General features: G+C 36.0%; 1 protein-coding gene across 2 annotated transcripts; it reads left to right on the top strand.

Annotated features, from left to right (window-relative positions):
* Nucleotides 1–158: 158 nt before the first annotated feature.
* On the top strand, nt 159–13,994 carry ttc33 (tetratricopeptide repeat domain 33). Of its 2 annotated transcripts, XM_086152222.1 has the most exons (5): nt 159–505; nt 588–812; nt 4,961–5,042; nt 7,443–7,574; nt 12,118–13,994. In XM_086152222.1, the coding sequence occupies exons 2-5, from the start codon at nt 589–591 to the stop codon at nt 12,490–12,492; spliced, it is 813 nt and encodes a 270-aa protein (XP_086008348.1). In that variant the 5' UTR covers nt 159–505; nt 588; the 3' UTR covers nt 12,493–13,994. The 2 variants fall into 2 exon arrangements, with proteins under 2 accessions (XP_086008348.1, XP_086008347.1); XM_086152221.1 differs by having other exon boundaries at nt 160–812.
* The last annotated feature ends 1,574 nt before the right edge of the window (nt 13,995–15,568 follow it).

The following is a 15,568-nucleotide window of genomic DNA, read 5'->3' as shown; positions in this document are numbered from 1 at the left end:
ATAGTGCAGACATTCAAAAAGTTTGGATTATTTTTATTAAAAAACGTCGAATCGATCGAATTGTTTGAAGTAGTTGCCATTTTTTTTATTAGTTACAATTATTATGATCATTCGTTAAAAAATTTACACAACACATAATTTATCAATGAAACAGAATAAACGTGCGACTACTTCCGGGTCAGATATCCGGGGCACCATCGCTAACCATGTTAGCCTTGTGTTGTTTTGTTGACGGATAGCCACATAATCCAGTGCGCGTTTAGTCCGACACGACGTTGTTTACTTGCCAAAATCTAACAAATATTTAAGCGTTTATTGGCAAAGTATATTATGTTGTGTTTGAAAATAGCTTTCGCTTCAATAGCTTCTATAATCTGGCGTAGTCGTATCAGGGTTGCCTTAATTAGACGTGGATTTAATGGGCAAAGCTTGATAATGGTTTAAATTTTACAGTATCAAAGTCTGTGTTTGACGAAAATCAAACCCGGTTTTCTGACTTTCCACAGTAAATATCATTCTACACATTTACTCGGGCTAAACTACCGTTGGCTTGGAATTCCCACCAAACACCTGATCGTTCTTCTCAGGATGGCGTCGTTCGGTTGGAAGAGAAAGGTGGGTGAGAGGGTGTCGAGATCGTCGGTGCAGCTGTTCGCAGAGGCGGACGAGGCTTCGAGGAGCGAAGCCGAGCAAGGACAGGAGGTGGACTGGCTGCACGCCAGCAAACGGCGGAGGGAGGTGATGTCTGAGGACTGTGCGACCAAGAGCCAGCGGCTGAAGGAGGAGGGTGCATCTTTGGCAGAGGAAGGGAGGTTAGTGACCTTTGTGATATGCAGCTCTCTTTCCCTTTACATTAATTTACACTGAGTGGTGTCAAAGTTTGACCGGCTCCTCCTCTATATCTGAAGCTTTTCAAACACAAGACTCCAGACATGCATCAACTGTCTAAGCCTAAGTTGTTCAGTGTTGATGGGTTTTCAACTTTTTTGTAGATTCATTGTTAGGTTTTGGTCTTTGAACTTTAAATAATCGTTGTTTTGAATCAGGAATTTTCAAAGAATAGGAAATGATTTTTAAAGATCAGGTGATTGATGCCTTCCAATGGCATGGCTGATGCTTTTTTAAACTAATGCAGACCTTTATATTATGTAGGTGGTGACACACTAAAACGGATAGGCCAGTTTATTTTAAACGCGGCAGAGTATTTCAAAAGAATTAATGCATTGCCTTTGAAAATTAACCCTGCTGGAGTTTTATTGTCAGTATTGCATCTTTTCGAACATGTGTACTGTGCTGGTATGTCATGGGCCTTCAGCAGGGATGGAAGTATTTTTAAGTTAGTTGTTGGTATCTTTTAATTTCACAAAATGTAAAATGTACTACTCATACTGTCAATGTTACTTCACATACAAAATCACATTCCAGAATCTGGAGGATTCATGCTGCTATTGTTTCCCTATGACAGACTATTACAAATGCCATCTCTACTACTTTCTCTCTCTCTCTCTCTCTCTCTCTCTCTCTCTCTCTCTCTCTCTCTATCTCTGTGTTTGTGTGTACTTCCTTGACTGCTGGATTGAAAAACTTACTACCTTTATAAGGGCACAATTTCACTGTAAGTTAGGATTGTGAGAACTGAGAGGACTATTTTTCTCTTGTCTGTTTTTCATGATTCCAGTTTTAATTATTGTGGTAGGCTGACCACGACTGATCAAGATAGCATTGAGTAGGGGAATGTGCTGTTACAAATATTCCAGTAGAAGGCACTGTTGATCATAACAGAGGTCCATACATGCATATCGAACGGGGTCCTCTAAATTATATTATGTTTGGAAATATTCAAAGATATTTTTTCTCAGTCAGTTTATAAACTACACAGCTTGTGTAGTAGAATGTTGCTGATTTACTCATTCTTTTGTGCAAAATGAGATATGGTGCATGTATACACATGCTGTGATAAATGCATCTCAAAAGGCCAAACTCTTATGTTCTGATTCCATAAGATATGCATTTACTTCTGTTGTCCTAAAGATTTGTATTCAACTTTTGCGGTTTATTTTGTAGACAACTTAAAGTTAAAATCAAAGAAACTTACATCTGTGTGTGTGGTGGTAATATTGCTCTACTAAAACAGAATATAACAGTGCATGTATTTAATACCATTGATAAAATATTTGGATCTTTTTAAAATAGTAAAATTAATAAATTAATGTATAATTGTTGAATATATTAATATTTTTATTATATTTTGCAACAACAGTAAGAAGTCTACATTCACACATGTATCACTGTCTGCAGAAAATATGTTCTTCTGCTCATTGTGTTCTTAATTGTGTTTTTGTCCATTTTTGTCCATTTTACCAACACTGATTTCTTGTTGGTGATAGAATCTAATTGCACTCCCTCAGAAATTGTCCTGACACTTGTGCTGTTTTCTGGCTAAGTGATCTTAATGGTGTCTTGTAAATCACTATGTTAAAACCCCTAATACCCAAGAGGTAATACTGTTGCCTTGGCTACAGTGTACAGTAGTAATTGCCATGCACAAGTGGATTCTGCTGGGGGAATTGTCTTACCGCTAAATAATGACTAAGCAGGCCTATTGAGATTGTGCATGGTCAAAGATGTAATCATGAGATTTTTCTCCTTAAAACCACTCTCCTCTGAATCCAGTCAGTCAATAAGTAGATTTAGATTCTTCTGATATTATATTACGGTACCATTAGTTGTTGTGTTTCTTATTGCCCTCTTGAGCCCCACTGTTTTCTTTTAAAAAATGCAGTCAAAATATTATGACCACCTTCCTAAGATTGTTAAGTGCCCCCCCCCCCTTTCTGCCGAAACAAACATAACTCATTGAAGCATGAAATCCTATAGACATCTGCAAAGGTGCCGTGGTATTTGGCATTGGCAACATATCTTTTAAGTCTTTTGAAGTGGGGCATGTTCAGCACAACAAACAGTTGCTCAATTGGATATTAGAATCACAGGAATTTGAAGGCCAAGTCAACTATTTATATTTATGTTCTTCAGATCACTGCAAAATCATTTTTCAGTGTGCATGAGCCTGCTGAAGTAGGCCATTGCCATTGTTTTACATAAAGAAGTGTACTTGGTCTGCAACAGTGTTAGGTATGTAGAATGTCCAAGTTGTTCCTGCCACAACTGGCAGGAACAAAGGTTTACAAGTCAAACATCATTTCAGATATCACAATGCCTCTGCCAGCTGGCTGTTTTTTTTTGTTTTTGTTTTTAACAAGCATATCCTGGTACTGGGCCTGCCCCACCTAACCAATGCACATTAACCTGGCCATTCACAATATGAAAATTTGATTTGCCAGGCTGCCTTTTTCACTTGCTCCATAGTCTGTTGTCACTCTGAGCAGTTTGGGGCTATGTAGCACCATGCTTGAAAAATAAACTTTTATTACAACAATCATTATTTTTTTCAGTAATTTCAGCTGTCATATCTCTTACATTAGATCACAAAACATAAACCACTCTGTCTGTCTGACGTATGAAAAAGTCTCGGCCACCACTAACTGTAGATTCATTGGTTTTCTGTATTTGGGCAATTTTTGGAAGTTTTTGATCTCTACAAAAGAGCTGAAAAATTTGGAGATACCTTGACCAATCTAGGCAATAGTTCATGATGATTTGGCCCATACCAAAGTCTCTCACACCATCATGCTTATCTAGTCAATTGTGTCTACACCATTGATTGTTCGGAGGCAATATGATCTTTCATTATGTAAATATTTATCTATTTGTAAATTTATCAAGCTCAAGGTTGATGCTGACCAGGTCCGTGAACAACAGTCAAGATCGTGGCAAGAAATATGGTTTTCATGAGTTAAACATCTCCCCTCTTTCCACTGTTAATGTGGAGAGTGTGCTGGCCATAGCAGTTAATTTGAATAAGACAGCTTTATTACTTAATCCAGGGTGTAAAAACTTGGAGGGAGCAAGAAGTGATTATGGGATACCCTATTAATATATATTTATGTATATATGGACATGTTAGGTTATAAGAAGCTGAAATCTACATAACATCTTTTAAATAGTGAAGGAAATCTAAACCAGTTTCTCAGACTGTTTCAGTAAACTCATATGTTTCAGGTATTCTGCTGTTACTCAGGCAGTAAAAATAAGCGTTTGTAGTCTGTTTTTTGTATGTCCTCTTTCACTAATGTATAGCATTTTCGAAGTTTCATGTGGTACATGGCATATTGCATAACATCCTCTTTTGTTATTGTAGTGAATGTGGCTTAATTTTATAGCTAAGTTTCCACTGTGCTGTGCCCTACTTCTATTTCCTTCCTCACTTGTCTTGATAAGTGGTTAAATCAGATTCAGTGCTGGTTCAGGGTTTTACCCTATTTCAGTCTTCTCACCATTCCTTTTTATTGGTTTCATTTCATGGAAATTTATTCCATTGACCATCAGTGATGTTAAAGGTTGAGTTGGTTGTGACATTACAGGATTTTTACCTACATTTTCTTTATCTTGTCAGCTGAAATTATAAATCAGTCAACCTTGACTTGATTAACTCTAGCATTAACAAAAAAAAGCTCAATAGGAAGAAATTTTGATGATTATAAAATGTGTTACAGTAGATGAAAGTTATGACAGCTTTGTGGTAAACATCTTCAATTATAAGATTACCCCATTGCAAAGGAGTTTTTTTTAACCAAAGAAACTAAAGGAACAATCAGACCTGTCAAACCCAAACTACACTGGGTGCCCATAGGCAGGGATTGTATTAAAACCAAATAATGACTCCATGTAATACAATTTAGTAAAGAAAAGTACTTTTAACTGTTATGTTCTTATTTTTCTATTTACATTGAAATCAGTTGGGATTAATGGCCTATAATTTCTTCTTGCCCAAATTGTTACCATAATGTACCAAAAGTTTTTCCTCCTGTCCAACTAAAGCTTCACAATGTGTTCTCTTCAGGCACTGGGAGGCCATTAAGAAGTGGGACAAGGCCATCGAGCTGACTCCGGACAACCCACTGTTGTATGAAATGAAGTCTCAGGTGGGCCGGTATTTACTCTTGTCTACAGTATTATATCATAACTGTTGAACATGGTGTCAGCTCAACACCAATGATTCACCGCATGGAATTCAGAAGCTTCAATTATTTTTCTTTTCGGCTACATTTTGATGCTTCTCATTCTGATTAACTTTACTTCCTCTAATTGATATTTTATGTTCATATTAAATGTTTTTTGCTCTTCAGCCAAATAGTCTCTAAATTCTGAAAATATAAATAGAAAAGCCTGAAAAAATTAAACCTTTTCCTATAGTTGGAACGATTTATTTCCCGAGAACAGTTTTAAGCCCATTACAGTAACATAGTCTGCCATGGTTGGACTTTAAAGAGAAATCATTAGAAGACCAGACCTGGAAAGCACAATCAAAAAAGTCTTGACTGCAATGACTTCCTCTCAACTTGACATAACCTCAGATTTTTACTTTTATTCAGATTGCACAATATACCCGGTACATGAAATGTACATGTAACTTAAAGTATGATTAAATAGTATTTTATTGTCATACCAGAGCACAATTGATACAGTGTAATGGCATTTGGTTTTCAGCTCTGTAAGTTGCTCAGTGTGACAGGCAATATTGTTGAGACTATTGATAAGACTAGAAATCCATCATTTGAAAATCAATTGAGCCTCATCATATTCCTATTACTGTTCCAGAAGACATAGGAGGTTGCTCTGGTAATGACCATTCACTTTCCTTCTTCATGCTCTGTGTATTAAATTCATTCAGCTTGCAATTGAATCAAGCTTGCGTATGTCTCCTAGAATGGCACAGCATTGCACTCTGGTTTAAATGAGCTGCAGTTGTGTCTGATTTTGTTAAGATGGAAATGTCATGACCCTATGGAGCTTATCTGAGTGTGTAGGTACTTAGCATTTCTTATAAAGCTTCAATACTCATGACTCATGCGTCATTGATGTTCATTATCTGAGACACACTCATTTTTTATGGTAACAGCAATGAAACATCTATATTGATTTGGAAATTTTTGTTAGACATCCTTGCAAATCAAACATAGCTGTCAAGACAATAAAAATCATGCAGGTCCATTCTATCTGATTTCCTGCGCCTTGGCTTACAATAGAAAATATCATTAAGCCGCTATACCTGGCATTGGTTGAACTACAATTTTTTATTTATTTTCCATAAATTAACATTAAATGAATAAATGTTTGAATATCCCGATGATGTATATTTTGCAAAGGCCAGTTGTATAAACTACCATATTTTCCATCTGAATATAAGCCGCAACGGCCAAAAATAAACAAATAAATATATCTGTACATATATAGGCCGCACTTGTCGATAAGCTTCAGATCCCCACATTGTAACATGAGATATTTACAAATTTACATTTTTATTAAATGCATACAGGTAATAGCCACAAATACGTACTGGAAATGTTTTTTTTTTTCCAAACAGTGCCTGTAACAGAGCGTATGAAAAGAAAATTATAATACATAACACAAGGAAAGTCCATCCATTTTCTATCCCCGCTTTGTCCTGCTACAGCTGATCACTATCTTCGTCTTCCTCCCACGCACTAAAACCACTAAAGTCGTCTTCTTCAGTGTCAGAACTGAACAGCCTCAGAATATTTTGTGTTCGAAGCATGTGAAAAGTACCAGCTTATAAACCGGAAATTATGGTACTTTTACTTCACACAAACCTGTACCCTAAAACATGCTTACACCAGTAGTAAGTCAGACTCTTTTCCCCAAACAAACACACTGACTGCGTTTCCAAGACGACAGAAAAATAAATACACTCTAAATACACTTCAAATCACGTTGCTTACACCCTTAGTCTCCAAAGGCAAGATGAGTCATTAAATTCTGTTGTGTTCCACTTGGCTGAAGAAATTGTGTTACGCCATTGAAGAAACTCACGCGTTCATTTCAGCTTGAAGAAAATGTCATAATCATTTTCACAGCCCACTGACAAGCAATCCAATGAAATGCCTCTCTTTCTGTCCCTTACAACAAAAACATCTGTGCAATGTGTCAGTTGATTTTAACTGTGTCAGTTAATATTTGTCAAGCCTTAACCAAGTGTGTTTGTGCTTAATTAGTATTTAACCACAACATTCACATTTAATTAAAAAACATTATTTTTTACCAGTTCACTGTAATTCACTGTAATAGGTTCAGTTTCCTTCTTTTGTCCTAGTTTTATGTCAAAAGAGGTTCTAAGAAAAAAAAAAACGTTTTGAATGTTAGTCAGGGAAGTAGTAGCATGCGCATCAATAGAAACGACACATAAGATATATCATGTAAAATCATCCTGTGTTAAAACCAAACCTGTTCCCTGTTCAACAGCTCAATATGTTTTGCCAATTCTGAATTATTTTGGCTTTTAACCATGGATTGGGTCTCCTCAGGTGTTGAGCATATTGCAAGAGGTTTTCCCCGCTGTCAAGACAGCAGAGATGGCCGTAAAGTTCAAGCCCCTTTGGTGGGAGGGCTGGCAGACTCTGGGCCGTGCTCAGCTAAATCTAGGGGAGGTGGACCTGGTGAGTACTTGAACGTCCTGCATTGACTGTTCAACTGCTGTCGAATGCAGGACTGAAAACAGCAGAGTTGAAGAAAAGTTCTCACGCTTCCTAGAAACGGGAAAAAACCTGGAAAACGAATTTCCACACAAAAACGACGAATGAGTTAAATTTCATCAATAAAGGTTGTGTTATCCCAGAAAATTCCTTATACAAATTCCACTTTCCAACAGAGGATAATTTAGTCATATCAATACTATATCATAATAAAAACATTAATTCCAAAGTCAAAAAATGTACCCCAATATTAAGCTAGTTAAACTGAGTTTTTGGTGGACTAAAAGGAAAAATCTAAAGATTTAAGTGGTATATAAATGGCTCAGATTCTCTTAAAAATAATACTCTATGTGAAAATATAAATCAATTTTATTATTATTTATAAAACAATTGTGTGTGTCTGTGTGTGTGTGTGTGTGTGTGTGTGTGTGTGTGTGTGTGTGTGTGTGTGTGTGTGTGTGTGTGTGTAAACGTATGTATGACATAATGACACCACATTGTAATTGCTCTTCTATTCATTGCACATAGATGTTTTTTTTGCTCAGGCACTCACAGAATGAATGTTGTTCAAAGAGCCTCTAGAGATTTTGTCATACTCTATATATCATCTTTCAGAGGTTGTTAATGTGTTTGTTATTTCAGTTGATTACTTCTTTAAAACTCCCTGATGCCTCTCTGTAACCACCAGATTCCTTTGCGATTGAAAAGATTGCTTAAAATGTCCCAGAACATGTCGCAACCTGTGGCTGTATGAAAGCTCAGGATCAAAGTTACAACATTCATCTGTTCAAAGTGGAAAAAAAAACAGAGCTAATACTCACATGGTCCATAACACTGTGCAGCTCCAACATGTCCTGCTCAGAGGGATCTGTACTAGTGCAACCAAAAGAAAAGAAAAAAGAAAATGTTGAAACTTACCTACATTAAAAAAAAGTTAAATATAGACCGTTGTCTTTATAAATTAAAGGTATTGGCCATGGAGGGGGGAATAAAGATCTCCTCTATTTATAGCCAGAATTGTACGGTTTTATTTCAGGGCTTTCTATGCTTTAACAAGGGGTTGCGTGAGAAATACCTGTTTGTGTAAATGTTAATGATTCCTCTTTCCACTACTTGTCTGTTCCTTTTTTAAAATTTTCGCTTCATTTGAAAATCTTTCCTCTACTTGTTTTGATAATGCTGGATTGATACAACAACATTAGTGGGATAAAATTACCATTACTCAGCTCATGGTCAACAACTTCTTCTGACAAAAGTTTTTGTAGTACGGACGTTTTTTCTGCCTCCTTTGTTGTGTTTTATCAATTACTTTCTAAAACAGGAGTTGCTGAGATGCCATTTGGTTTGAGAGAAGAGTGAGATGTGTTCTCTTCAACAGCTGACTTTTTCAAAGTTTCAATTGGCTTTTTTAGTTGAAATTTACAGGGTTGGAGATTTATTCCTATGAATGGATGGATGGCAAAATAAATTAGTTTCAGAAATTTAGGAAAAAGAGGTTCCTAAAAACTGAATATTCTTACATTAAATTTCACAAATAATACTTGAACAGGTCTTTGTAGCCACATTTTTGTGAGCAAAAGCATGACAATTGTATAGCATCTCAACTTTTGAAGATGCAGGACATCAGGATCCAAAATAACCACTGGACAAGAAGTAAATGCAAGTAGATTATCAATTTGGTGAGTCACTCTCGGAGGGCTCGCCTGTTTAAATTAGATAATGTCATGTAGGAAAATAAATTACGCCAACTGAACTTAGGGCTGCAAGGTAGAAGAATGTTTGGATGATAAATGAATATGTGTATTTGCTTTGACCTATTTGTTGTTTGACACAGTATAATACACTCTTGGGAGCATTAGACAAAAGCTAACATCTGGATACAACATTAAACCATTTTGTATCTCCAGAAAAATCGCCTGTGCTGCAGTCATGCCCTCTGCAATCTCTTGCACCCGACACCGTGATTCAATTTTTTTTTTTTGCTTGCATACCATATATTTGTCAATTATTGACAGCAAGCAAGTGACGAAGCAAGCTGTTAGATACACACATGCATAATAAATGCATGTAGTAGTAAGTGATTCAGCAAGTTGGGAGTGGGGTAAAAGTGACACCTCTGGAATGTATGTTGGAATTTAATCGAGAAGGTGGTAAACCTCTTTCTCTCTCAGAAATTTGGTGTCAGAGGTCACTGAAATCTTGGACATATCAGCATGCAGATTAGACATGTTACCTTTCACCACAATATCATCCCTGTAAGATGCACATGTTGCCTCTTCTACATTCTTAAGATAACAACTTTTATAACTTTTACACCGGAAGTTGTATATGTGTAATATTTTTATGTGCTATGTCTGTGCTTCTCCCGACCTCAACTACCAGGAAAAAAACCACACCAGGTTTTTTCATGTTTCGACTAGCAGTAAATTGTGAGTTGTGGCCCAGACACCAGTCTCTGTTAATCAATAAATAATTCCTGCTCCAAAATATGTGACGCTATCAGCACCAGTTGCTGATGTCAGTTTCTTAATCATTTGCAAGAACATGTCACTATTTTATTGTACTTCATCAATCCCTTGCAGGAAATTAATTTCCCTGCATTTAAAACATCATGGATGAAACATGGACAGGGAAGCAGTTAGGGGTCCAGTGTCTTGCTCAACAACATTTTAATAGGCTTGGAGGAGTGCAGGAATTGAACCAGAAATGTTCAGTTCCAAGGACAACCCGCTCAAATCCCCAGCGCCCCTAATGCCAAATGTAAGTTCAGCCAAATGTTAGAAAGTGGCCATACTGCTGGTCCATTGTTGCATAGTGTTAGACTAAATACATAGCTTATTTTCCAGAAATATATTTAAAAAAACACTGAAGCATAACAAACCAACTAAACAGAGGAAGAAGAAAAGTGAGGAAAAAGAATACTGAATGACAAATGGAGGTTTAAGGCCTTACACATGGACATGTGGTTAAAAGCCAACAAAGATGTAAGAATTTCACTTGACTATTGGTAACAGAGCTCACTATGACACAGTATTGTTTAATGAACACTGGTGGTCACCTTTCAAATATCCATCTATCCAATCATGTAGCACATCAAAATAGATTCACAGAGGAGAAAATGCCTTGCATTGCATAATTTGACATCAAGCTCTTACTGGCTGGAGGCTATTAGTGTTTTTGGTTCAACAAATAAATCATTTGCACTTACAAAGGGAGAGTCTGTTAAGTGTTATTGATATCTGTTCAAGATCTATTAATTTGTCTGCACTTAAGCAGCAGAATATGAGGTTTCTACTAATGGAAGTGGAACACCATCTACAAGTTTCATAGAGCTGAAGCTTTAATCGTATATGTTCTGGTCAGCGTTAGCTTGAATAAATGCTCTTTAGGAATACTCTTCTCCACATGGCCTTGTGACTGGCATAATGTGATATTTATTTGATAAGTTGTTTTTGTGTTGTGGTTTGGCCAGCAAAGTTCATAATGTAAAAGATATTCGCAAGGTGTGTATTACCCTGAATAAATCGAAGATACTTAGTAAAGCCTTAAAAAAGTCAAAATGCATGCATTGGACTCAACTTGGTAATGTTACCATCAAGTATTAGATGAGAATGAAGCATATTTAATCTCTGGTTATATGTATAATTTATATTTGTAGACTATTAGTGGATTTTTTTAAAAATGCTTGTTCGTAAGAGCCTGATTGGAATTGCATTTTTGAAGCCAATGGCGATATTTGGTATGATAACTATTCAATAACTGAGGATCATTTGATAACAGAGCTTCTTTTCACTGTTGTTTTTAAACATGGAAAAGTGTTGAATAGCCAGCTGCAGTGGCATTCAATAGATAACATTCAATTGCCGGAGAGACGTGAATTTAATGTTGACAAAAATTCCGACATACATCACATATTAGTTTGACTTGAAAATCAAGAGTTCAAGTGATGTGAAACTCAATTTAAAGAAATCAAGGGATGTTGAATTGTCTTGTGTTTATCCACTTGCACAACAACACCTGCATCTGTTCTTAGTAGATTTAATCAAATGGTTAATTTTAGATATCCTGATATCAACATCAAAAATGTAAGTACATTCAAACACATCAAAATCTAAACAACCTTGAAAGTGGAAATTTTGGTCACCTTATAGATTTAGGCGAGTACTGTATATCAGTGAATGGCTGATGCTCATGAGGTGGCTTAAGATTTAGCTCACGAGGTCCAGTTAACAGTATAGTAGTGGAATCTTATTTACATTGTCTTAAAAGCTAACAATAACATATTCACCTATATTTGCTATATGTGCAGGCATTTAACTCACTCCAAATGGGCATGTGATTAGGACCTTATTTTAAAACTTTTTGGAATTCTGGTTGTTCCAGGAACCTGGATATACTGTTAATTACTGGTCCTCTTTGCTATTAAGTGAGATTGAAAAACTGAGCCTGATGCTTTTCCTTCTGATTATATAAGTGTATTTATAATTTTTCTGTGCTGTCCCTGTAGGCAGTGAGGTCCTTTCAGATTGCAATCCACCTGCGTCCATCTGAGACCACCTTGTGGCAGGAAGACCTGGCCTGGGCGTGCAGGTTACAGAAGCAGAGTGCTGCGGCCAAGGAAAAGATTCGGCAAGAGGAAGACGCCCAAAAAATGATCCTAAATGCACCAGAGCTAGAGGAGGACTATGATTTTGAGTCCGATGAGGTACTGGCTGCTTGCGTTGCAGTTGCAGAGCGACAGACACACTATGAGGAGCTGAAGAAGACTGTGGTAGTCATAGATGCCAAGGGGGATATAAAAAACACAGTGCTTGGAGAAGGAGGATCAGGTGACACATCAATGCCATCAGAGCAACTGTTTGTCAAAGTAAGAGGACTTTGAGCTTGTCTAGACATGACAGAACTTTTTAAGGAAGTGTATTATATGCAAAGTAATTAGACAGTTTTGTCCAACTGCATGTCTGGAAAATCCTGTACACAAATACAACATTCATTCATTCATTCACTACATATACAAATGCATCATGCAGCTCATTAAAATGTTAGCAACTTAAAATGCCTTGAGATATTACATTGAATAATTGAGATTGAGATTTTATCATGTTCAATATATACTGTAGATTAGAGATCAAGTAATTGAATGAATACAAATTAATAAATAAATAAAATATACAGGTACATTTTAAAAAATAGTAATTTTGTGAGTTAATCATGTTTTATCCCATCCCATGTTTTAAAGCTTGATTCTAGGAGTATTTATTTATTACATGATTTCTCTACTTATTCTTGATATTTGCAGTTTTGATCCTTCATACATGGTCAGCATTTTGAAGATGCCGATCAGTTTTAAATCTCTGCAACCAACTCTAATCAAAACATATAAAAGTATATTTTACCTTTAATTCTGTAGGTGTGAGAGAGGATACAGAGAACAGGGTTAGGTGGAAAAGGTTGATTCGCTGTGACCCCTGAAGCATAAAGCCAAAAGGAAAAGAAGAATACTCCTGTTGTTGTGAGAACCAGCTGATGCCATCAAAACCCCCATTAAAATTATAAAACTGGTTGAGTTTTACTTTAATCTCAGTAGAAATCCATGTTTCTGTCAAGTTTCGGTATGTATTAGCCGAACAAAACCAACTGCGACATGGAGGTCAAGGAGCTTGCAAAATAGATCAGGGTTAATTTTCTTAAGAAATACCAGGAAGGATTTCCCATTGCATTGGGGAACACTTTTTCCCCAATGCATTGTGTTTTCAATTATTTAAGAATGTGAAGAATATGGAATAAGGAGAAGGTTTTTGTCGCTATTGACTGAACTTCATAAATGTTACATATCTTACTAGAAAATGCCTTTCATGTCATTGTAATCTTGTTAAAATATGGTTATATTCATTTGATTTGAAAAGGTATTTTTGCTAACTGTAACAATATTGATAAAAAAAAGATTACAAGTTTTGTTAATCATGCAGAAATTTGTTTAGAAAAGGCAAATGTCAAAAATGAAGAGAAAGAATACTTTGAACTTTAACCAAATTATAATAAATCGCATTTGGAGTTAATAAACTATCCTTAATAATGCTCAAAAAGTAATTAACTAAGATATAAAATAGTGTTTATTTAATATCAAAAGATTATCTGGGTTAACTGCTTTTTTTACTTGTTTTTTTTAGCATGACATAAGTTAAATGCCAGATACTTTCATATATTGTATGTTTTCTTCATGAGAGAGAAAAGGCTTGTTAGATCATGTAAGGAAATCTATTTATTCAGTCATGTAGAGAGAGAGCAGTCATGTAGGCTGCTAACTGTAAAGATGATGCCCATGCAACTACAATTCACACACCTGTCATGTACAGAATGATAATAAAGTCCATTAAAGCCCAAGTCAAACTCACCTGGCCTTAACCTTACATCTGTGTTGACATGGTACTCCAGTTATTTATCCAAAACACTTTGATACTTGCTTTGTGAGCATACTACAGGATTTCAGAAAAAGCACTTGGTTTCACATGGCCTTTGTCATGTTGTCATTTGATCTGCTGTCATTATAATTTGATCAATTAGAACCAGCAAGTCATAGAGTTGGAAAAGATGATTTTTTTAACAAAAGGTTCACCCTTTTATGACGTTTAATGCCTTTGCAATCTATGTTAAACTGCAATCTCTCTGTAAGGCTTGATTTTTCCTTCTGGTGGAAATGTTTCCCAGCATAGTTATTCAAGAAAGTGTTAATATATATGTGTTGAGATTTTTATTATGTGGAGCAAATGGTTTTGTAAGAAATCACAAGCAAGGAAAGAATAATATAATTTTATTATCATTTTTTTGTGGATGAGGTAATTCATATCTCTCAAATTCATTTAAATAAGGAAAAATAATATTTTAGGAATGATGTGAGTAGAATGATATGACTAGTTTATGGAGTCCTGACTGAGGACTGATTTTGATTGAATGAAGTCCGAATAATTAGGAAAGATAACACACTGCAATATCAACATGTACTAATAACCTTATAAGGTCCCAAAAAAATAAATGAATGATTCATATTGAAGTTTATTTGACTCTGGGGAATATAAATGTCTGAAAAAGTTTGGATTTCATCCCATAATTCTAAACAAATTCCAGACCATATCGAGGCTGATTTTGAGCATCCCTTCATTCATGCCTAGTGTGAGAAAGATAGAGACCCACTCTGGTCTAATGGGCCAGGTCGCAGGATGTCTCCCTCTGCTAAACATATCTTGGTGAAATGTTGGCCAGTAGATATGATTTTTTGCGTAGATATGCAATGTTAACTATGTGTAATTGAACTGTTTGCTGCATCCTGACTGCCCGAACCCAAAGCTTGTATAAAAAAACAAAAAAACTTTGAATACTTAGTGTATTAGTGTCTCATAACTGCCAATCTTTTTTACATTTTCTCTAATGGCAGGGTTTCAGATGCCTCAGGCAGTCTTTCACATATTTTGTTACAGCTGATATTGTGGGTGAAGGGGGGGTGACAAAGCGCGCAGCAGCTTTTTTGCCTTTTGCCCTCTATTAAACTCCTAGTGCAACTGTTTTGTCAATTATAACTTCCTGACCTGAGAGACTCCCACAGTTCTGAAAGTATGTAGTTTCAGGCTGCGGTTCTTTTTATTGGTTGATTTTTAGAATCTTTGGTGCCTGGAAATCATTATGGTTGAAAAAACATCCACAGGTGACTGGTGACATTCCATCTCAAGTGGCAATTGGTTACAGATGTATTCCTTCATGGAAAGATTTGATGTGAGTAAAGAATGGTTTTGAGTTTTTTTTCCTCTCAGGAATGAAATGGAACTGCCAGTGAGAGGGCAGCTGAAGAAAACATTATCATAATGATGACAAGCGTTTTTGTCTACAGATTGTTTCGCCAGCTTATAGTTGAATTAAAGAAAAGCTAATAATGATGTACATTTGTCCAGCTTTTGCACTTTCAT

This window comes from Fistularia commersonii, chromosome 9 (genome assembly GCF_037954325.1).
Source record: "Fistularia commersonii isolate RoL2024-O1a breed Wild chromosome 9, RoL_Fcom_v1.0, whole genome shotgun sequence".
In the NCBI taxonomy this organism is placed as follows: Eukaryota; Metazoa; Chordata; class Actinopteri; order Syngnathiformes; family Fistulariidae; genus Fistularia; species Fistularia commersonii.
This window is presented reverse-complemented; position numbering and strand designations above follow the sequence as displayed.